Source organism: Geotrypetes seraphini, chromosome 6, assembly GCF_902459505.1.
Source record: "Geotrypetes seraphini chromosome 6, aGeoSer1.1, whole genome shotgun sequence".
In the NCBI taxonomy this organism is placed as follows: domain Eukaryota; kingdom Metazoa; phylum Chordata; class Amphibia; order Gymnophiona; family Dermophiidae; genus Geotrypetes; species Geotrypetes seraphini.
In genome coordinates, this window is record NC_047089.1 from 231323317 (window position 1) to 231348421 (window position 25105).

The 25105-nt window shown below is 41.4% G+C and overlaps 1 protein-coding gene across 4 annotated transcripts in view; it reads right to left on the minus strand.

The window, feature by feature from the left end:
* Positions 1 to 292: 292 nt before the first annotated feature.
* RCAN1 (regulator of calcineurin 1) overlaps positions 293 to 25105 on the minus strand; it is a 103592-nt gene continuing 78779 nt past the window's right edge. For 2 of the 4 annotated variants that reach the window (XM_033947920.1, XM_033947918.1), the window contains exons 2-4: positions 16309 to 16482; positions 5941 to 6100; positions 293 to 1831 (exon numbers count right to left, since the gene is read on the minus strand). In XM_033947920.1, the coding sequence (XP_033803811.1) occupies positions 1659 to 1831; positions 5941 to 6100; positions 16309 to 16329 (354 nt within the window). In that variant the 5' untranslated portion in view covers positions 16330 to 16482 and the 3' untranslated portion in view covers positions 293 to 1658. Of the gene's footprint in view, positions 1832 to 5940; positions 6101 to 16308; positions 16483 to 19029; positions 20395 to 22890; positions 22998 to 23979; positions 24110 to 25105 lie in introns of those variants that run through there. The other 2 variants (XM_033947919.1, XM_033947917.1) reach the window with 2 other exon arrangements.

Sequence of the window (25105 nt, forward strand, 5' to 3'; positions counted from 1 at the left end):
TTATACTAGAATACAGTATACCTGTCTTCAATTCACAACCGTTCTCCATGAGATTCTTTTGCACTATCAGTAGTCTTCTGTAAATTTAGGCAGGCGGCTTTAGTTGAACTCTTGAGACTGGTCATCTAAACAACTTGAAATGCTGCCATTCACTGGCACTCAGTAAGGTCCGTGCCATTCTACTACAATAAGGGGACACTGTCTTTAATGAGCAGTTTTAAAATGCTTTGAGTTTACTTCATATGCTTACCTTTCAAAATTATGTTTTCATTACAGAATCACATTTTTCCAACTTGTTAAACAATCTACTACAAAGTAGTTTTATTATTTGGAAATACAGATACATCTCATATACATAAAGGCTAATTCAAAATTGGTTTTCTAGTCTGAACACAGATTCACAAGCTGTTTGTCATTGGCTGTTTTGTAAACATAATACAAAGAGTTACCACAGACTCACCAAAGCCAATTCCCAAGCTCTCTCGAGGCGTACACAAATGGGATCCTGTCATTTTTCAGCACTACTATCACACCTTCGTATGGAGATTACACAGACAAAAATAAAACAGGCTGAGTGGTCACAGTGCACATATGAATATTAGAGAAAAAAAAAAAATACACGTTGAGATACTGTAATGACCCCCATCAGAAACCAATGGGAAAAGGCACTGCTTTATACCCATTTCACATTTTCTTGGTCAAGATGCTTTTGTATAATAGCATTTGTGTTGAGAACAGATTATTCCACAACCAACATGTCCATTTGTGTACATATGCAGGCTTTATCTGACAAGGTTATCTAGATTGTTTCCCAATAATATCTGCTGAAAACAACCTCTTTGTTAGGCGGCAATGTGTGTGTGTGCAACAAATACAAAAGGCTGCTCCAGGAAGAGGATTTGGCTGTGAACGAGGGAACCCGCTTCTGGTCAAACTTTTTAAGTGATCAAAACGGGTGGTGTCAGTTCCTTTACAGAGTCTAAAACAAATAAAATCATTTTACTTAAGGTGGCACTCAGGACATGGAATGCATGTGTTCTAAAAGCTACCATGTGCAAGGAGTTCAGTATCAGAGAGGTCAAGGAATAATAAATACATTGGAGGGAATTTAAATAATATATATAATTAAAATTAATCTAATTCTCGACACCTCCCCCCGCCACATGCACAAAATCATCTGAAAGGTAAGGAATAATATCTGCACAGTTCCATTTTTTGTTCTCTGTCTCTACAGCTATTTGTCACACAGTGTGTCTAACCTTCAAGTAGATGTCTACATACAGAACCTTATAAGTATATATAAATACAATATATAGAAAGATTTTCCCTCTCCTTTAAGCAACAACCAGCCTACGGAACATGGAAAAGAAATTAAACAAACAGGATATGCCTCTGAGAATTTGACATTTCCCAGCATCCTTTGCCCAAGTATCCCCTCTCACTGGCTGATCGAAGTCCAGGTCATCTCAGGCACCATACAGTTAATGGACAAGCAGTGTATAAAACACAGGCAAACTTCCTGTGCATTTTTCCCTTTTATAATTTTATAAATAACACTGGAAATTCTGCCGCTACCACTGCTGCCACCTAAGCCATGAATCGTACTGATTCTCTGAGTAATACATCGCTGCTCAGAGCAGCTGCCTGCCAGGTCTGCTTCAGCTTGAGTGAAGAGATGTGTATTCTGGTCTCCGTGTTTGGATAATTTTTGGCTTGGGTCTCTGCATTCCTTCCTGCTCCTCTTCCAATTCCCCTTCAGGGTCATTATCACATACGTGGACCACCACGCTAGGAGTAGTGTCAGTGGCTGCATGCAGTTCATATTTTTCTCCTTTAGATTTAAGAGAGAGAAACTTATTACAGGAAGGTAGGAGGAACTAGGGTTAAAAAGATTAGATTCATACCTTGCTAATATGTTATCCAGTAAATAAGGTGTGTCCATGCTGAAAGCTAGGGTAATCTTCCCATGATTGTGAGTCGTGCAGAAGGAATCCACTCCAGCTTTTCAATTCCTCCTCCTTCACCAAAGGACTCTGCTGCCCCCTTCAGTTTGTACCAAAGCAGGTGACAGCCCTATATAGACTTAAACTAGCCACCAAAGTAATAAGTTTGAATAGAAAGCTCTAAAGAAACTACACACAAGTTCCTCAGTTTGCCACACAGTTTTAGCGTATGGTAGCTGTCCTCATAGGAACCAATTAGTGTGTAATTTTTTCTTTTGTTTTCTTTTATATATTATTCAATAAATTATAAAGTGCTTATGCTCAATTTTTTATATAGTATAATTGCGATAGTAGCGAAAGTAGCAATTACTTAGCTTTTTTTTATAAAAGAAACTGGGTCTGGCTCAATCCCCACCGACGCGTTTCATTATTTCATCAGGGTCGGGGAAGGAGAACGCAGAGCAGTTCAATGTCTTAGCAAAATGCTAAATCCATGATTAATGAGCCGGCTAATGCTCCGTGACTAAAACTCTCATCAGAATGCCAGGGAAAAAAAGACGTGGACTGATATCTCACTCCACTCAGAATAGAGCATGGAGCGGATACAGTCTAACTGTAGCTCCCACAGGGAGTCAGTAATGAGCTCTAGCAGGGATGATGGCTTAAACAACTGATGTACCATAGAGACATCCCCCTGGTCGAGGGCCACCACTGTATCAAGCATACTCACTTCTGTCTTTGACTCTGTGTCTCCCAGCATGGAATGCTTACTCAGCGATTGCAGAGGCATACAGAGAGACCCCTTCAGCCTCTCAGTATCTTTTGGAAAGGTCCACCAGATCCCAGCCAGCCTCTGAAACTAAGACAGGCATGCTCTGGAAGCCTAATCCCCCTTGCACGCCCTTGGATCGCTGCCAGACCTCTCCAGTGGATCTTGGCCATCCAAATAAGTGTTCCACATCAGATTAACAAATTCAAATTCTGGTTTTGTATTAGGCAGTGCAGAGTTCCCTTTAGGTTACGCCATCTTGCATCTCTTGGGCTCCGCAGTTTCCATGCTCCTATGCTTAGGTAAGCCGCTATTCTAGGGTTCTGGAAGTGATTTTCTCCCGCAGACAGGCCCTCCAATGTCTCCTCAGTTCTAGAGACCTAAGGGGATGCTAAGCCTGAAGCTCCTGCCCCCCCTTCACATGCAGCATGGCATGCAGCATGGCGCAAGGGCGCTCTTCCAGCGTACATCCAGTGCAAATTTGGCATGAATTAGGGATAAAAGAGCCTGAGGACTCCATCTCTGCAAGTTCTGAGACAAAACGAGCAGTTTTGAAGGTTCTGGAGAACTTTGAAAGAAAAATAATCTAGAAATCCAAGCTGGCCGCAAAGGCAGCGTTCTGGCACCAAAAAGGCTTAATTAAAACAAACAAACAAAAATCAGAAAGAGGGATTTTAGAGGTTGGGAACCCTAAAGGAAGGGGCAGAAACATTTAAAACCATCTTTTTCAGACCCCCTCCTCAATTTTTCTCTCAGGCTGTAACAGCCTTATCACTGTGACCTGTGCTGTAGCCTGCTTCAGCTCTAAAAGTAGCTGGATCTGGGAGAAGAAATCACTGCCTCAATGGAATTGTTCCTGCAATGCTGAAATCTTCAGGTTTAGCAGTTGGACCAATGTCTGACTGAACCTCAAACTCCCACAGACATGAAAAAGGGGGGAGGGGGAGAAACACAGCTGGCACCTTAAAGAGTCCCAGTGAGCCTGCACTCAAGCCCCTGCACACCAACAATCAATCAAAGCTTCTAGGGGTTTTGGACCCTGAGCTCTACAAAAGTCTCTGCAGGCTGGCCCACAGGTATCACAGAGGGCTTGGACAGTCAGCTGCAGCAGACCTCCAGTCTGCTTCTCCAAGCATGCAGAGCTCCCCCCCTCCTCGAACTGGAGAGCTCTAAGCACTGAAAACCAAACACCGCTAAAAACACACACACACAAAAAAGAAATATGCAGAGCAGATCAGAAAGACTCCTTCCAGTTTGCACGCATAAGGAAAAACTGAAAGGGGCAGCAGAGTCCTTATGTAGAGGAGTACGAATTGAAAATCTGGAGTGGATTCCTTCTGCACAGCTCGTGAGCCTGGGGAAATTACCCTAGTGTTCAGCATGACATACCTATTGCATTGGAAAATATTTTATACAATTACAAAATATCAGCTCGATTAAAAAAACATTTAAAAAGACGGCAGAAGCCCCAACAGCAGTGACAGGAGGCAGTTTCTCCTGTCACTACTGTCAGGTCTTTAGCGATCCGTGCAGTTGGCTGGATGGGGGGGGGGGTGGGGTGCCAACAATCGTCTCCATTGCATGCAGGCCTTTAGTGAATTCGTCGGCCTGCATGCAAACGGACACAGATCGGAGGTTAGTGAATCTAGCCCTAAGAACATAAATACTATAGTGTACAGTATTTTTATGATTTCTAAAATAAAATAATTTAACATTTGATATCAAAGGATACAGATTTTCTTATGTGGCAAGAGCTGCCCAAGCCAGGAGAAAATAGTTTTTGGTTTTGAGAGATAAAGTTTTGGCAAAGGGGAGAACTTTTTAACTGAGATTTCCATGTAAACGCCCGATTTCTTTGAATGGTAACCAATATATTTTCCTGAAACCTATTCAGTTAGAAAATTTACTTTCCCCTTAGAAATGGTAACGAGTTTAAATACAGGTTAATTGTTTACCCACTATATAGTATGTTTTTTTCATAAACTAACCCCCCCTCCCTACTAAGCTATGATAGAGGTTTCTACCATGGCCTGGAGAACTAAATGCTCTGACGCTGCTCCAACAGAATTCCTATGAACATTGGAGCAGCATCGGGGCATTTAGCATCCCGGGCCGCGGCAGGAAATTTTACTGAGGGCCTAAATTCCTAATTGCATTTCTTTGTATATCTCTCTTTTCCCAAAAAGTGGGCTACAGTATCATATTATATTTTAGTGAACATATGAGACATGATTTTTTTATGTGATATATTTAATAGGAGACTCCCCCTGTTTTATTTTTAGGAACATAAATAATATTTCAAAAAAATTCTAACAGAAACAATAAAATGAATAAATAAATTATATAGCTTAAGCATTTTCTTTCTAAATTTCTTCATGTTTTCCAATTTTAGTATATAACAGAGGTTCCCAGCTATGGCCCACAGACCCGTATCCCCTAATCTACTTGGTGCTCTTCAAGACAAACTGCTTCCATTCCATCACTCCCCCCCATCCTACCCTGCCATGGTCCTTCAACTTGCCTTTACCTCTAGCAGTCAGTTGAGAGGGGGGAAGGATGGAGCAATTGTGAATTGCTGCCACAACTGCTATAGTTAAAGGCAAATTGAAGGACTGCAGGGGGATCTAAAAAAGATGACTTTCAGGATCATAGGGGATAGATAGAAAAAAAGAGGAGATGCTGGACTATGGGAGCAAGACAGGATATGCAGGATGGAGGAAAGAGAGTGGAAAAGAATCTGAAAGAAGCTGTATCATTAGTGGGGGAAACGCAAGACTGTTACCAGGGTCACCAAATGATTGCACCAGAGATCCTCAGCAACATGGGACTGCAGGAAAAGGATTATATGCCCTCTGTGGGGGGAGGGTGCCCCTCCTCTGCTCAGTTAAATCTTCTGCTCTTTCACTGATCTGAAAGGTCCAATGTAGTCCTTGGTTTAAAAGGTTTGAAGACCTCTGGTTTAGATCCTGACATTTTATGGTAAAATATTACTTCAGTTTCTAGCTTTTATATAGGTAAACCTATCCTGAAAATTTAGTTGCTCTAGGTTGAATGGTTTGAGAAAGAGTGTATGCAGACAAAACATACATATAAGCAACATTATTATTTTGGGGGGGAAGGAAGACCTAGAAATGCTCAATGTTGAGTATGACTTCTAAATTCACTTTAAAAGTCTGAAGGCTCATTCAGAATGGCTCTATGTGCAATAATTATTAGAATACTGCTTACCTGGTCCCATCTTAGAGATGGCATACAGAAGATCATAGTTGATTACTGGCGTAGCATCTTCTACTTGTTTCCATCCCACAGGAGGAGAGGCTGGTGGAGAAATCAAAAACTGTTTTTCTGGTTTAGGTGGCTCAAGATGTGGGCTACCTATGTGCAAAGTCTAAGAAGAAAGGAGACTGAGTTAAAAACTTAATCAGAAATTCTTAGTCTTTTAATACTTTTGTAAAATAATTGTTTTAAGAATGTTTCCAAGTGTGAATGGGCAGCAGCTTGAAGTTAAGCCTTAAGTTTCATACTTGTACAAATTCAGCCCCTGTGCTGCTCTGTGTCCTTATAATAAGCAGCAATGCTGAACCATCTTACTTCCTACTCTAGTTAAGCCTCAAAGGGCTGGAATAGCCAGATGGATAAGTGGTAATGTTGCATGCTGCCATAAGGGTTTTGGATCACAACCCAAAATTAGGGTCTCTGTAGATCAGATTAGTCAGGAGTGTAGATGCTGCAGAGGCAGCATTCATAGCCCTGGGAGGAGGGGGAAGCATTACTGTATTCATTAATGCCTGATAGCTGGATTTAGAGCTTATGATTAAGGCTTCTGAAAGGAGATGATCCATGAGAACCACTGCTGCAAATACATGACTAGGACAATGGGACGCTTAAAATCTCAGGTGGTTGCAAATGAAGGTTCATAGTACCAGAATTTCAACACTGGCTCCAAGGAGCTAGGAGGAACTACTAGATCAAAAACAAAAAACATACACCCAAACTCAATGGGCAGCCTTTGATCTAGCCACAGGTATACAGTACAGCCACTGTGATATTACGAGAGTGATTATTAACACAGCACTTGGATGAAATGGACAGAGTTTGAGAAGGGGCAAACGAGAAATACAACCGGTTGTGGCACTAGCATGCCTTATCAAGGGAAAGAATACAAGTGTTATCATGTTGCTGCAGACTCCAGCCACTGGAGCAAAGGGGTTCCACATTTTTGACACACTTTTGTATTATAAAAGTTTAAGTTATTTTTCTAATGATAACAATAAATAAAAACCAAATAACAAGGTGCTGTGATCTTCTTCCAAGAATTGTGTTGCCCTATTAGGTATATTAATGTCCAGCATATAAAATTATGTTCTATAGAAGGTGTGTAGCAACCCACTGTTGAAAGATGGTCCCCTTCTGACCACCTATTAAATACCTTCTATTCCAAATTGAATTCTTCAGACCCTCAGAGATGTCACCAGTGGTTCAACAATTTTCATAACCGCTGGCTTTACACATCAAATCGTCACTGGGTCGCTCTTAAATATTTGTTTTTATGTTTAAAGGTTTTTAAGGCTTCTAAAGTTTTTACCAAATAACCATCAGATATACATTTCTATTGCATTCCTATTTGCATGCTTAATACTTAGCTTAGGTGGTGAGAGTAAGGGACAAGTGCGCCGACATGTTTCACCCTTAAGGGGTTTCCTCAGGGCTACAATCCCTTTATGCTAATTTCCACGACACGCGACCACCTAAAATGCTGTTATCAAGATGCTCACCACCTAAGCTAAGTATTAAGCATGCAAATAGGAATGCAATAGAAATGTATATCTGATGGTTATTTGGTAAAAACTTTAGAAGCCTTAAAAACCTTTAAACATAAAACCAAATATTTAAGAGCGACCCGGTGATGATTTGATGTGTAAAGCTAGCGGTTATGAAAATTGTTGAACCACGGGTGACATATCTGAGAGTCTGAAGAATTCAATTTGGAGTAGAAGGTATTTAGTGGGTGGTCAGAAGGGGACCATCTTTCAACAGTGGCCCTATTAGGTATAGGCATAAATCCAGGCTTGGCCACAATCCTACTGTAAAGTTTTGAAAAATATTTTGACCCCGTTGTTCTTATGAAATCTGAAAAGTTTTGGAATAGTACTAAACTATGTGCATGCTCTCTAATACAATAAGGGCTCTGTTCCACAATAAAACACAGTTGTTTACCTGTAACAGGTGTTATCCAGGGACAGCAGGCAGATATTCTCACATGTCGGTGATGTCATCCATGGAGCCCGGATGCGGACAGCCTCGCAAGCAGACTTGTTTGTAATACTTTAAGAAAGTTTGTGACTGCCACACTGCGTGTGCGTGCCTTCCCGCCCGAGATAGGGTGTGCGCCTCTTCAGCATCTCCTCAGTTCAGATAGCTAGCTAAGAAGCCAAGCAGAGGAGGTGGGTGGGTTGTGAGAATAGCTGCCTGCTGTCCCTGGATAACACCTGTTAGGGTAAGTAACTGTGCTTTATCCCAGGACAACCAGGCAGCATATTCTCACATGTGGGTGACCTCCAAGCTAACCAGAATGGGATGGTGGAAGTGTTGCCAATTTAGGAGAATAAATTTTGTAAAACTGCCTGGCCGAAATGGCCATCCCGTCTGGAAAAAGAATCCAGACAATAATGAGAGGTGAATGTATGAACCGAGGACTAAGAGGCAGCTTTGCAGATTCCTTCAATAGGAGTGGATCTAAGGCAGGGGTGCCCAATAGGTCGATCGCAATCGACTGGTAGCTCGCCAAGGCAAAGTGAGTCGATCATCCAGGACTCACTTTGCCTTGACGATCTATCGGGACTATCAATCTTCCTCTCCCCAACGTCAATTCTGCCGTCGGAGAGGAAGTTCGGGCCAGCCAATCGCTGCCTGGCTGGGCGGAACTTCCTCTCCAACGGCAGAATTGATGTCAGGGAGAGAAAGATTGATCGGCCCAAAGCAGAGAGAGCATGGGGCGGCGGCTTTGGGGCCTGTTATCCATTGGTGGCATTTGGGTCCTGTTCCCCGATGGCAGTGGCAGTGGCTTGGGGAAGGGCAGGGAGAAAGAAAGAAAGGGGGCAGGCAGGGAAACAGAAGGAAAGAAGAGAAACAGAAAAAAAGAAGGGGGCATGAAGAGAGAAAGAAAGAAAGGTCAGGGAGAGAGGAAGAAAAAGTTGGGGGAGGGAATGAGGTGTGGAGGAGAGGAAGCATACAGGCTGAAAGAAAGATTGGATGCACAGTCAGAAGAAGAAAGTGCAACCAGAGACTCATGAAATCACCAGACAAGGTAGGAAAAATGATTTTATTTTAAATTTAGTGATCGAAATGTGTCTGAATTTATATCTGCTGTCTATATTTTACAATATGGTCCTCTTTTACTAAACTGCAATAGTGGTTTTTAGCGCAGGGAGCCTATGAGCGTTGAGAGCAGCGCTGGGCATTCAGCGCAGCTCCCTGAGCTAAAAACTGCTATCATGGTTTAGTAAAAAGGGAGGGGGGTATTTGTCTATTTTTGTATGGTTGTTACTGAGGTGACAGTACATAGAGTCATCTGCTTTGACCGCTTTGAAAAAATCCCGGAATAGGAATGATAATTAACAATTTTATGCGTACAGTGTGCGTTGTGTTTTTTTAAAATTTTATTGTTGGTAGATCATTTTGACTTGGTCATTTTAAAAGTAGCTCGCGAGTCAAAAAAGTGTGGGCACCCCTGATCTAAGGAAATCTACTGATGCCGCCATGGCTCTAACTTTGTGGGCTGTGACTTGACCTGAGCATAGCAGAAAGAGATGCAAGCAGCCATCCAGTTGGAGATGGTTCTCTTGGAAACTGGATGTCCCAACTTGTTTGGATCGAAGGAGACAAAAAGTTGAGGAGCAGATCTGTGTGGCTGAGTCCTTTGGAAGTAGAAAGCAAAGCACACTTACAGTCCCAAGTATGAAGAGCTGTTTCTCCAGGATAAGAATGAGGCTTTGGAAAAAAAACTGGAAGTACAATGGATTGATTGAGATGAAATTCTGAAACTACTTTAGGTAAGAATTTAGGATGAGCACGGAGAACCACTTTGTCATGATGGAATACTGTGAAAGGTGGGTCTGCTTGAAGCTCACTGACTCTACGAGCAGACGTGAGAGCAATGAGAAAAACCATTTTCCAAGTGAGATATTTCAGATGAGTCTAAGCCATTGGTTCAAAGGGAGGTTTCATCAATTGAGCAAGAACAACATTGAGATCCCAAACCACTGGAGGCGGTTTGAGAGGTGATTTGACATTGAAAAAGTCCTTTCATAACTCTGGAAACCACAGGATGAGCAGGAAGGGGTTTCCCTTCATAGGCTGATGGAAAGCAGCAATTGCACCAAGATGGACTTGAATAGATGTTGATTTGAGACCTGTTTGAGATAAGTGCAATAGGTAATGCAAAACTGAAGACAAGAAGGTAGATTGAGGCTCCTTGTGATGAATGGTGCACCAAGCAGAAAACCTAGTCCATTTCTGGTTGAAACATTGCTTAGTAGCAGGCTTCCTAGAAGCCTCTAAATGTCCTTTACAGATTGAGAAAACTGTAGAGTGGCAGTTAGGTTGAGAGGAACCAAGCTGCCAGGTGTAGAGACTGCAGGTTGGAATGATGTGAAGACTCTTGACTTTGTGTAAGCAGAGAGGGAAAAACTGGTAGAAGTAGTAGCTCTCTGCTGCTGAGTTGAAGCAGAAGGGAGAACCACGGTTGTCTGAGCCACTAAGAAGTTACACTCACAAGGATTTGAGATCCTTTTATAGAGTGTGTTGGTGTTTCTCGAGGCATTCTCAAGGACTCGACTCCTTGTACTATTAGCGTGTGTTGGTTTTTCTCAAGACACTCGCAAGGACTTGACTTCTTGGAAAGAATGTGGTGATGTTTCTCGAGGCACTCTCAAGGACTTGACTCCTTGTATTACTGCCGAATGCTCAGGCTGGCCTGCAGGAAGCAGGGTCGAGGCAGCTGTGAATTTGGCAAGCATATTACCAAGCTCCTGATGCAAAATAAGTTCCAACATACTCTGCAAAGCCGGCACCGAGACCACTGAAGCTGGTAAAATTGGTATGGCTATAGACTCCGAGGAAGATGACTTCAAGGGAGAGTCTTGCCTCGATTTCGAGACACATGTCCTGGAGATCTCCCATACCCACCGAACCCACTGGTTCTAGAGGTGGCATATCTGTAAAGGTTGGCTGAGCTATCATAGCTGATGGAGACACCAAGGATAACAGTGTCCCAGTGGAAGAATTAGCTGAGCTCCCCAAAGACAAAGATTTCCCGATCAAGGGAGATTTGATTGAGGTCGAGGTTAAAGATTTTGACCCCGAAGAAAAATGAGCTGGATTCAAGGTTTCTGGACTCGATGACATTGGAAGCACAGCGGGTGCCTGACTCCAAGCGAGGTCAGGCTACACTTTGTAATCCTGAGACCGGCCGGAAGTGGAATGAAACACGGGTGTGGCAAAATCGAAGCCTGCAGGCTGAAGCCGCACATAGGCCCCACTGAAGTAAAGAAAGAAACTAAATATATATTTTTTAAAGAAACGCGCAAATAAAACACAGTGACCCTGCAAAGAAAAATACACGAGCCGTGGTGAGAGAAGGCACTAAGAGAGTAGAACTAAGTCTAGCGCAGAGTGTCGAAACGAGTGGCTTTTCGGCTCTGCAGAAAACTGAGAACTGAGGAGATGCTGAGGAGGCGTGTGCCCTACCTCGGGCGGGAAGGCACTCACAAAGTTTCTTAAAGTTTTACAAGCAAGTCTGCTTGCGAAGCTGTCCATATTCGGGCTCCGTGGATGACATCATCCACATGTGAGAATATGCTGTCTGCTTGTCCTGGGATAATTTATAGACTGACTCGTAATTCCTTATACACCCACAAGATCACGCCGATCAAACACCCAACATCTTTTGTCGATTCCCTCACTGCACCACATAAATTATGACACGACTCGCTCATCTATATTTTCAGTAAATGCTCCTCAACTTTGGAACTCTATGTCAATCCATATAAGAAAATAATCTTCACTAGAACGATTTAATTCAAAGTTAAAGATTTTCCTATTTAAAGATGCCTTTGATTTATAACTCTTTACATTCAGATCTTCTCAGACGGGACCCCTTACTATTGTACTAACCATATATGTCTTTCTATCCTATTCACTGATGCATGTTCCCGCCCCTATCCTATTATATATTAATGTACGCCTGCCTTTGTCATTTAATATGTAAAACATCAATTTTATATCTATGTACCCTGCTTAAAATTTTTGATAAGCAGATTAACAAATCTTAAATAAACTTGGTCATTCACAGAGCCCAGAATGGAAAGTGCAAAAGTGTACTGTCACTTCTTAGAAGTCTTGAGACCGCCCATACAATGCATGCAAGAGTGCCTCCTGCCCAACACTGGCTCACAGGACCATCAGTTCAGTAAACAAGCTAAGAAGCCAACTAGGAGAGGCGGGAGGGTTGTGAGAATATCTGCCTACTGTCCCAGGATAACACCTGTTACAGGTAACTGTGCTTTATCCCAGGACAAGCAGGCAGCATATTTTTACATATGGGACTACCTAGCTGATATGAAAAGGATGGAGTGAAGTTGGATCTAAGTAGAAAATAAATTTTGCAGAACTGTCTAGCTGAACAGACTCTCCTGTCTGGAATGAGTCTCCAGACAGTAATGGGATGTGAAAATGTGAATAGAGGACCAGGTTGCTGCTTTACAAATGTCCTTAATGGAAGTGGAGATAAGCTTTTGAAGTTGCCATTGCTCTTACTTTATGTGCTGTGATACGACCTTCCATAGCAAAATGAGATGCAATCTGCTAACCATGTAGAGATAGTTCTCTTAGTAATAGGAGTTCCTAGTCTGTTGGGACTGAAAGAGAGGAAGAGCTGGGTAGTAGTTCTGTGAGGCCTTTTCGATCCAGATAGTAAGCCGCCGACAGGTGGCAGCACAACCCTGGCACGGCTCCCAAAGGGGGAGACCCTAAACTCCTTGGCTTCACAATAATAAGCCAACACGTGCTCAGACAAATGCAACAGGTTTAATTCACCCAAAACAAGGAAAAAAACCACAAAAACTATCTCACTGGCTTTTCTTCTTCCAACAAATAGTTCATGGAAACCAGTTGAAGTCCAGTGAATAAACTTAAGTTTAGTCCCAGGTAAGTAACTATAAGTTCCAGGTAACTTTCTGGCAGCTTCACACAGCTTCAAACCAGAAAACAGAAAATAAAGCAAACACTTCCTGGAGCCCTGGGCTTTTAGTGCCCAGTCCAATGTGTAGAGTACCACTTCATCAGGATGGGAATGTGGCCTTGAGAAGAATACAGGTAATACTATAGACCGGTTGAGATGAAAATCCAAGATACTTTAGGTAGAAATTTTGGATGAGTATGAAGAACAACTCTTATCATAATAAAAAGTTGTGTAAGGTGGAGCAGATACTAGTGCTTGCAGTTCACGAACTCGGCACGCAGAAGTGATACAAATTAAGACGACTACTTTTCAAGTGAGGTATTTAAGTAGTGTAGTCGCAGGAGGCTCAAATGGAGGTTTCATCAAAATGGTTTGAATAACATTTAGGTCCCAAGCAACTGTAGGAGGCTTGACTGGAGGCTTCGAATTTATGAGCCTTTTCATGAACCTAGAAACCAACAGGTTTGTAGCCAGAGGTTTGTTGTTCAAAAGTACATGAAAAAGCATTAAGATGGACATGCACTGAAGTGGTTTTTAGACCAGTGTCGGACAGATGGAGAAGGTAATCCAGCACTTATGACAAAGGACATGTGTCTGGAGATAATTCCTGCAGGCGACACCAGAGGGTAAATCGTGTCCACTTGAACTGGTAGCATCATTGTGTGGAGGTTTTCCTGGTGGTGTCTATAATGGCTGACACTAGAGCAGAGAGATGGAAGCCAGGAACCAGGCTGTGAGAAACAGACTGTAGACTGGGATGAAGAAGGGATCCTTCATTCTGAGTCAAGACAGTTGGAAAGATTTGTAGCGGAACTGGTTCCTTGACATTGAGTTCGGCCACCATGGACTTATGAGAATCATGGTGGTTGGTTCCTGTTGCTGCTTGAACAGTTTTTCCTATCAGAGGGTTTGGAGGGAATGCATATAGAAACTTGTCTTTCCAGTCCAGAAGAAATGCATCCGATTACAGTCTGAGTACAGACAGGAGCAGAAGTGTGGAAGTTTGTGATTGTTGGGAGATGCAAACAGATCTATTTCTAGAGTTCCCCAATTCAAGAAGATTTGATGCAACATAGTCTGAGTGATGCAATATAGTCTGAGGTTGAAGGAATCCAATTAATTTGTCTGCTAGAGCATTCTATTTTCATGCTAGGTAAACTTCTTTTAGGAAAATGATGCATGGGATCGCCAAAACCAGATCTGTATCGCCTCCTGGCAGAAAGGACAAGAGACGTTACTTATTTATGTAGTACATGGCTACTTAATTGTCCATTCTGATCAAAATTACTTGGTTCAGGAGGCAATCTTGAAAGGTGTGAAGGGCACTGCGGATGGCTTGGAGCTCCAAGAGATTAATATGAAGGGATCTTTCTTGAGGACTCCAGGAATCCTGAGTGTGAAGGCTGTCCAGGTAAGCTCATCATGCATACATGGATGCATCTGTTGTTAATATCTTCTGATGTGGAGGAATGTGGAATAGGAGATGTCTGGAAAGATTGGTGGTTTGTAACCACTATTGGAGAGAGCAACAGAGTGGGGAGGTGACCTGGAGACATTGAGAGAGCAGGTCTGTGGTCTGCGATCACAGAGGCTAGCATCCATTAAGTAGCCCTGATATGTAGTTGTGCAAATGGGGTTACATGAACTGTTGATGCGATGTGACCTAACAGTCACCTTAACTGTTGAGCTGTGATGGTTTGGAGAGTAGAGACATGTTTTAAAAAGGTGATAACTTTGCCTGCAGAATTTTATCTCAAATTTTTTTGGGGTGGGGGATGACTTGTGCTTCCACTCCATTGACTCCATTTTGGACTCAGGATCTCTGTAATAGATCAAAGGATGAAAACAATTCACTTGGTCTTCACAGAGCATCTCTAAGTTCTTCTGACAGCACTGGAGCCTCGTGGCCTTCTGACGTGGCATCAACATTTTTGGAACCCATCTTGGACATGCCCATCTTTTAATGAATTATTTTCCAAATTGCATCTGCTGAGAAGCCCATTTCTTCAGCTATTCGGGAAACCTTAATTTGTCTGTCTGACAAAATTAAATTCTCAAATTTCTTGCACATTTCTGTGGAAGTTGCTTCCACAGGACGGCCAGTGTGAGGGTCATCTTCAATGGACTCTCTACCCCACTTAAACTGCTTGCTCCAATTTTACTTTGTAGACTGATGGGGCAGATTCACCATAAACTGCAGTCATGCATTCATGGATCTCCTTTGGCTTTTCCCCTTCTATTGTGAGAAATTTTATAACTGAACGGTGCTCCAAATCTAGCAATTTCTTACTTGCTTTGCATGAGGGCTCTCCTGACATCTTGTCTCTTGGAATGTTAGACTTGCACCGAGCCGCAATTGTGCATGAGTAACCCTGAGACATGTCACGCTATGTACAGACTTGTTTCAACATACTTGCTACTTTCTTTCATGCTCGAGTATATAAAATATTGAATGCCCCTCGTAACTCTAATCTGTGCCTGGGTGGGGGGAGGGAACGGAATTTGAAAACCAAATCTTCCAAAATCTTCAAGCACCAATACAACACTCACTTCTCATCATACATAACACTAAGAAATCTGTTGTGGTCTCCCTTTTTAAATAACTTTTCTTTGTCCATGAAAAGTATACCCATACAGTAAGGCATGCAATTGAGATATATAAAAAACATAGAAGTATGTTGTATAGGACAAACTAACCTGGTTTTTATGCTATGTATATTTATTTTGTGATTACAAGGACAATTTAGTACTACTCGGTGATTGGTGGGTGGGATTTGGGGGGGGGAGTTAATTTTTGTTCTAGCAGTTTCCCCTTGAACTTCTGAACTTTCAGCTCAAATAAAACCAGGCTCTACTGGGCTGCAGCATCAAAATTATCATCAAAATTGGCAGATGTTTTAAAATCACCTTTCTAACTTGCCAAGCCACTGAAACACTTCATCAGCTAAGGGTCTCAAACTGCAAATTCTTCTGAAGCCCAATTCATATAGAATACTAATTGTCACTGTTGAGCAATAACCGAGTCTCTCCCTATTTTCTTCATCTCCCCCCTTCCAGGACTTGTTAACGCTGGCTCAGTGGCATCGCAGTTCCAGATGAACTGAGAAGCAGCAGCTCAGCCATTAAACCTGAGCCTTCCACAGAACACCACAGAAGCACTTGTAACTGAGTTGGGCCTTAGATGATTCAGATCTAATGTACTTGTTGCTACTTGGAACCCGGAAGTGTTCTGCAGCAGAGCTCAGTATTTGCAAAGTACTAAAAAGATGTGGGGAAGTCTGCATCTCTAGCATCATATACATTCAACACTCACAGTATGGACTACTACAGAATCAAAGGGACCCACTTATGCTTACCTGTGCAAAATAAAGCTTCATTTCCTTCCCAAGAAACTGGCTTTTATGCAGCTGGATTCTGGCTTCTGCTGCTGATAAGGGGTTACTGAAGTTTATTCGTATTCGCTTGAAGCTTTTAAAATACTGAAAAGTCACATCTTGGTCATATCTTCTAAAAAGTGCTTCAAATTTGGCCTGAAAATCAAAAGAATAATTTTACATTCCCATTAACAAAGCTGTAAACACTTAGGGTTCCCTTTACTAAGGTGCGTTAGGGCATTGAGCTGGCGTTAAGTTCTAGCCGCATAGCACGGGGTTAGCGCGCTTATCTGCTGCATGCGTTAAAAACGCTAATGCACCTTAGTAAAAGGAGCCCTTAAAATTTTTTGGTTATAGCTGCTGTCTTGTCCTCCGCTTAAACCCACCTTAAACTTAGTTTGTATATTATTTCATTTAGTAATCACAATCCCACAGAACATCCATCTCTTGGCATCCTGTCAGACAAGCGGCAACACCTACTTTCATTTTTAGGTATGCTTTAAATCATCATCATTATTATAGCAGCATTCTTGGAGGTTTAATAAATCAAGGTACCATGGTTTGATTTTGCATGCCAAAAAATAGCGCACACACACTCAGCCACCTTCATAAACGGAACAAAATAGAGAGGTCACCAAGTTTAGTGCTTTATTATTATTATTTAATAAAAATAACCTATTGCTTTGAGAATACCATCATTTTTTGCACAATGGATTAATCAGCAGGAAAAAATAATCTAGAGCAGGGGTAGGGAACTCCAGTCCTCAAGAGCCGTATTCCAGTCAGGTTTTCAGGATTTCACCAATGAATATGCATGAGATCCTGAAAACCTAACTGGAATATGGCTCTCGAGGACCGGAATTTCCTAACCCTGATCTAGAGGTATATTTTTATGGTAAACATTCAGAGAGAAGAGCCAGGCAGCGTAAACTAGCTGTAGTTAATTCAAAACAATAGGTCTGGACAGATATACAAAGTTGGGGCAGTCTCCATCAAGGGCTATACACTTAGTCCAGCAATTTTCCACTTTTTTTTTCCATATTTTTCCGACAGAACAAAAAAAGTGGAATAATTGCTGAGCTAAGTATATATAGCCCTCGAAGGAGACTGTCTCAACTTTGTTGGTTGGGCTGAGAACTTTTCAGTGACCCCTTGTACAAACTCAAAAGAAAGACCAGTGAGCAAATTTTATATAGTTCATTTAACTGTATAAGCATGATTTTGGAAATAGGGGGACACAATGCTCAGTAGTTGTCATGACTATCAATATCACAACTGAACATACCACCACCTAAAGAGGAGGCTGCACTACCAGCAGTCCAGTGGTATGGCTGTGAAACATAATTTATCCCTGCTCTCTCTCCCTCCCTCCCAATGCTTCAGACCTGACACAGTCCCAAAGCACCCTCTGCTCCCTTATACTTCAGCAAAGCCTCAATACACAGCCCCAAGCCCCTCTCCCATCAACAACCTAACAACCTTATGAAAGCCCTGACACCCCTGTTAACACAGGCCCAGGTATAACCAGTCCACCCTTTTCCCTAAACCCAGTCCCTCCAGCCAACCCTCCCCCAACCCCCTCCTACCCATGGGAAGCCAAAATCAAAAATAGTGCCAATGGAGAGGTGTCACTGGTTTGGAGGGGATCAAGTCCTTGTTGTGGGGTGGGCAGGAATGGGTAATGCTGCTGTGGTTTCTTGTCATGTTTAATGCTTGGGTGCTCTGTGCATGTTAATTTTACTTTACATGTGTAGTAACTGCAAAACCTACTACACTTTAGTAAAAGGGCCCATAAATCTTCTGTCTATTGTTAGTCTATAGCAGTGGTCTCAAATTTGTGACCAGGGGCCACATGTGGCCTGCCAGGTACTATTTTGAGGCCCTCGGTATGTTTATCATAATCACAAAAGTAAAATAAAACAGTTTCTTGATCATACGTCTCTTTAGTTATAAATGACAATATTATTATTAAGACTTAGCCAAAAGGAAAGATTTATAAACTATAAAGAGTTTTACCTCATGCAAAAGTGTCATTTCTTTAATAAGACATTAACTATTTTTTCTGCGGCCCTCCAAGAACCTACAAATCCAAAGTGTGGCCCTGCAAAGGGCTTGAGTTTTGCTTGGGGAAGGGTAGGAGGGGACCAGGACCTACTGTGACATTAGTCTGCTACAATATCAGCTCAAGTATACAAAAAATCCATAAATTCCAGTCAGAGGAAAAAATAAAAACTTTGATGAAATAGTGCTGTGTTCTCAACTTCTCAGCCAGCATTACACCACTGCAGTATTACAGCATGATTTCAGTAGCTCATTCTTCCAATATGTAGTCAGATACCAGAAATCAGAACAAGCTAGACATTCATACAAGTCTTACATACCACTAAAAAAAGCAATTCACTATTTCAATTCACATTTATTTTGTTTCTCACAGTCTGAAACAAATATCATAATGCATAAACTACTGTAGCCTGTATAAGAATAAGCTTTAGTAACTGAATTTTTACAAAAAACAAAACCCAACCACCTAAATTTAACTCTGTTGCACTTCCTCAAAACTCCCTTTCAGGCCATTATTTCCTACTGACTCTTGCCTCAGCAATTACAGATTAGTTTATGGGACAATCATAACACACTCACTCAGAATGAGGGCTGATAACTGAAGATTTCATCTAAAATAAAATGTAGGCAAACAATTCTTACCGTGGCTTCGCTCTGACCAAAGAGCTCACTCTCTGCAACACAGGCTATCAGGGAGCCAAAACTGTAATTATAATTTCTAAAATGCATTTTTGTTCTGTGTGTGCCTCCGCCTGAGGCAGATTCAATCAGGAGTATAGTAGGAAGTTTTAAAGTCCCAGCTAAAATCTAACAAGTCGTGATTTCTGCAAGTGGCGTTTATAAAGGCACAGCTCCAGTCCCTCCCACAGGCTAATGCCACCCCTTTTTTAGATCATATGGAGAGGTAGCAAATTCCTCCAGAGTCCTGTATGTACTGGGGCAATCAGGGACAGAGGCTGGGTCCAGCCTAGAAAAACATGACGTCAGCATTTAATCAGTTTTTCTATGCTAATTAACTCTGACTTTTTTTTTTCTTCTTGTTGTTCTGGAGGATGGAAAAACCAGCTGAGCTTTGCATAACAGCTGCTTTATCAACTCCTCTTATAGCATAGTTTCCACTGCTGGTAATTCCAGCTGGCTCCAGGGCAGAATGTGCACTCCTCGCTTAAGCCGGACAGCCCCTCTTTAAGATGGAAAATGTTACTGTATCAAGGACCAAGTGTCAACAGTCACTGGCTAGCAAAGACAAAACACTGGCAAAACCTTGTTCAGGGCTGGGCAAATAAACTACTGGAACACAATTTCTGAATAAATTTATCATTGGCTTATGAATAAACCCTGTAGTTTCTTTAGTAGTTAATTCAGAAATATATTTTAAGATTTTCATATACCTTCAATCTTAAGAGTTCCACGCAATTTCCAGTAAAACAATTTAAATTTAAAACATCCCCATTTACCGAAGTATAGAACTTGTTAAATACAATGCTTCTTCCTCACGATGTTATAAATTTGCTAATTGTAGATTTGGTGACCTGATTTACTTATTAGGATTATTTTTAACTATATTTATGATAACTATTTATCCAAGGTGGTGTATAAATATAGCTTGAATATATTTAACAGCGTTAAGAATAGTAAAATAACTAACTCCTATTTCCCTTTTTTATCTAGGTATTCCACATTCGCTTACACCCTTATGCTGCCTACTAAGATATTTTATTGTGAATTGTGTTGACATAGTAAGTAGCATACTGTGCCGTACTATGTATAAATATAAAAAAATGGAATTTTTGGGCCAAAAAACTGGCACAAAAATGGGGGTCCCAGTTTATATTCAGGCCAGCGCCCAGCTGCCCCCCACCAGACTTATTGTAGGCCTCCACCGGGCTGTGTTTATATTATCATTATATAATTTATATTCCGCATATCCTACAATTTGATGTGGATTACAAATTATTCAGGTACTCAAGCATTTTTCCCCCAACTGTCCTGGCGGGCTCCCACTAATATACCTGGGGCAATGGAGATTAAGTGACTTGCCCAGGGTTACAAGGAGCAGTGCGGGATTCAAACCCACAATCTCAGGATGCTAAGGCTGTAGCTCTAACCACTCTGCACCTTGTCCCCCCTCCCTGACCATCGTACTTCCTCTGCCGCTGGAATCCCTGGTGGTCCAGAGGTATAGCGGGCAGGAGCGAGCTTTCCGCGTTCCTGCCCCGCTGCTAAACTGGTCGGTCGCTGCCGCGAGTTCTGGCTTCAGCCGCTGAGCGGTACTGAGCAGGAGCACGCTTTGGTGTTGTTGCTTGGCGCTAAGTGGCTTCCTGAATGGTTCCCACGAATTCGTATGTTTTTGGAAAAGGACATAGAAGTGTGATGATGGTCCCCTTAAAATCTCTGTAGCGGCTTGTATGCAGGAGGTTTGGACTCTGAACATTTCACATATATACACATTTCATTGTTTGACTTCTGTGATGTTTTACTGTAATTAATAGATGTTTTTGGACTATATCCTATATATTTTTTTATATTTTGAGTGGGAAACCCTATATATAGTTTTTTGAGAGGTTAGCCAAGATTAGTGATAATGATGAAGGAATTCTAGTAGAAGACCTTCAGCCAGGGCAATATATTGCTTGTATTTATGACAGAGTGGTGAACTGGAAACATGTGTGAAACCTCCACTGAACAGAGAGATGCCTTAATAAGCTTTATGCATCTGCATGTCCAGCAAGTTCCTTTTATTGGCCTTCAAGAAGTGATACTTGCTGGGCTCCAGAGCAGCATATCATTGCAGTTACTCCAGCTCTATCAGTGACTTCTGGTTGGCAGTATAGTTTTCCTGAAATTAATCAGATGCAGATTAATGAAGCTTCACGAAAACTCAAATAGTCCAAATAATGCAGGCTTGAGATCCTAAAAGAGACCCACAATCAGGTTTGGGATCCTGTGGAAATGAAACCCACATATAAGCTTGGAAACCTGCGGAAAAGAAACCCACCCGTGGCTTTTATGTGGCACTATGGCTACAGGGATACTGGTTTGCTCATTTAGAAACCAGTAGTGGCAAAGCCACCATGGACCAACCTGAACACTTATTTCATATATATTTTCTAGCTTTGTGATATGTGTATATCATGGGCCGTGCACACAAAATAACCTACACTTTTAAGCAAAATTATATTTTAATAAGAGTTGCATTGCAAAATAAATATACATTTTTGTAAGAGTAATATTTCGCTTGGACCAGTAAAATGAATGAATGGTAGAAGAAGATTAATAAACCATAAACCAGCTAGAAAAAGATTTAGGCAGACTCTTATTTTTTATAATTGATCCTGAATTTGACAAATTCCAGCCCTTATGTCAATGGTGCAAAATTTGAAGGAATGTTCTGATGCAGCTATCTATACTGAATTGCAGCAAATTTGATAGTGTGATGTCCAGTGCAAAGATAATCTAGGATAAAAATCTGAAGTCTGTATTTACTTTTGCTAATGGAGTTATAGCAGCTGATAAACTGGTCAAAATCTGTCACAACAAACTGTGACAAGTTTTAAGAAACACTTTGAACAAATATTTTAAAGAGGGCTTTTATATCCATGATGTTCATACAAGTATCACTGAAACTAGCATAAAAAGTTATGTTGGACTGCCAAAAATTAGTATTTTTCATCAATTACTGTCAGCTTTATGAGCAGCTAAAAATGACATTTTATTCACTGTTGTACACAATACTATCAGCACCCAGTAAAAGAAGGGGGTCTATTTCAGTGACAATGTGCAACTAAGGATCTGATATTTTGGGAAACCTTTTTTATTTTTTTTGTAAATTTATTTTATTGAAAATTTTTTCATAACCAAACAAACATAACAAGCACTGCAACATAGCTTCAGACAGTACAAGCAATCCCTCCCCCTCCCCTCCACACACATACAAAAGTCCTGTGCAGGCTAATGGTCGCACCAATCAATATAGGGCTTCCAATTTTGCAACATCCGCAACAGTCTGTGATGTTTCATAGCTGTGAGCTTGGACATACTGAAGACACATGCCATTTTTTGGAACACCTGAGCCTGGGATGGTGTTGAGACCATATGTGCAGCAGTCACAATTGTCGCTATCAGTTTAGCAAACTTAAGAGGCACTCCCACCAGTTTCATATTCAACAGGGCACAACCCATATGTTTTACCAGTATCACACCACAGATATCGGACATCAGAGCAAACATCATATCCCAATAATCGCTTGATTTGCCACCAGATATGCTCAAAGGAGTCCTGGGCACCACACAAGTGCCAACACCTATCTTATATCTCTCAGCAACTTCAGGTTTTGCAACAGGAATTCTCTGAGACTGGTAATAGGGCAAGCCGGTTATTGGCCCACAGGTTTAAGAGTAAGCGAAAACAAAATCATATTACGCGTATACAGGGATCCCATGGTGTAGATTATAGGACTTCTGGCCAGACTGGGGAGATTCTCACGCAATATTATACTAAACTTTAAACTGAGGAGATGGTGGCATCAGATGCGGATATTGATGGGTATCTTGATTGAGTGGATTTCCCTGGTCTCTCTAGTGTTGAGGGTGAGATGTTGTCTAGGCCTATAGAAGAGGAGGAAACGTTACAAGTTATTAAACCCTTCCCTTGGGAAAGGCACCGGGGTTGGATGGATTTACAAATAGATTTTACAAAAGCTTTAGTACTCTATTGGCTCGACCCCTCACTGATTTGTTTAATAGTATTAAGGTGGGAGCTATGTTGCCCTGGTCTTGGTGTTTGGCAGGAGTCACCTTGATTTTGAAGTCCAATAAAAATCCTGCGCAATGCTCCTCCTATTGACCCATCTCCCTGCTAGGGACGTATTATAAAATCTTCATGGGAGTGCTGGCCCGACGGGGCATATATATTAACACACATATAAAGCTCCTGTGCTATGGAAACTTTAAGAAGCAAAAATCTGCCATGCTTATCTTTGACTACTTCATGAATTTCAGGCTCTAAGTGATGTGCTATAAAGATGCCCACCCCATTTTTTTTGCCCAGAGAAATATCAGATGCCAAGAAAACATAGGGGTACTTTTTATGACGGACCAGATGGTCATATTTACGTTTCAAATGGGTCTCCTGAATAAACAATATTTATACTCTAAACATTCCCATATATATACGAAAAGGTGTAAACCACCGGTATTTAAATTCTACTTAGGGGGAGACCTCAGTAACGGAGCCCACGCACAGTCATTTTTCACAGACCGAAAATTCAACGTGGCTATATGCTCCTTTGCTCCAATCATCGGTCTCCTTCCCACCTATGTGCTATCCTGTATTCTAAATATCTTATAATATTATTTAAAAAGTATAACTATTTCTTTTTTTAATTTTTAGTATTTATTATTTTCTATTTCTAATTAATGCACATCTTAATACTTTTTTTTGTTTTAAAATTCTAATTCCTCTGATATAATAAGTCAGGTGTCTACACTCTTTCCTTAAAGATCAAGCTGACGTCACTCATACTCTTCTAATTTAAACTGGTTGTTAAACATTTAGTACTTATCAATCATATATTTTAAAAGTACTTAGCTTTAGCTTTCATTTTTTAGCTTTCATTTTTAGACAGCACTCGTATATCATGCGATACCAACGTGGCCAGCGTTTCGTAGACTTGAATGTTTGTCTACTGCTTCAGGGCTATTTTCCACGTATAACAAGCTGCTGTAAAAAACCAAAGAAATTTTTATATAAGAATTACTCTTTAAGATCTAAGTCAGTCCTTACAAACTTTCAAGGCTACCAGTTCTTACTTACTTGTTCAACACACACTATCAGTCATCTCAATCATATCCAAAATGGCCACAGCCTCTATTTAACACGGTAACGTAATGACGTCAGACCAAAAGGTCACAGACGTCACGATGTACCCGATGTACCCGATAACCCTGAATAAACCCCATCCTACCCTTAACCGCTCTTCTTCTTTAAATAATAATAATAATAACTTTATTTTATATACCGCAGTACCACAAACAGTTCAGAGCGGTTTACAGTGTAAGAGACTGTACATTTACAGCGAAGATACAATGAGGACTGTACATATTCAGTAAAGGTGTTTTTACAGTCCTAAGTCCTACAGTTCCTTTCATTACAATCAAGAACAAAGCAGTGTACAAAACCAATGCAGGGTGGTGAATGTCATGAAAAGCAAACAGAAGTTGGCGCTTCCTAGGTACATTCAGACCCCTGACATTAAGGATCATCCAACAAATCGGTTCAGAACCCATAACAGCCTACACTGAACAAACGCCCTGAAGAATCCCCCCCCCCACATCCACACTCCGTACACATTCACTCACTTCACATGGCCAACCACATCCCCAAGAGAAAGACCCTTGCACTGCACAGAACTTCCCCCTCCCCAACCCACATCCCAGAACTCCTCAACTCAGCCCTCCGCCCTCTCCGGGCCATTAAAGGCAGGATCGGGCAAATACTTCTACAAACCCCCTATAGCCCTCCAAATACGGATGAGGCCCACTAGTCTCAGCAAATGTACACATTCCCCACTCCCATCCATCAAGTTAGAAATAAAATAACTTCAACATAGTAAACATACAACTGTAATCATTGTACTATCAGTGTTATGCTGTGCCACTGGCCACTATCTAATCAAAGGTGCCTTCAAAACACAGGACTCTAGGCCCAATAAATGTT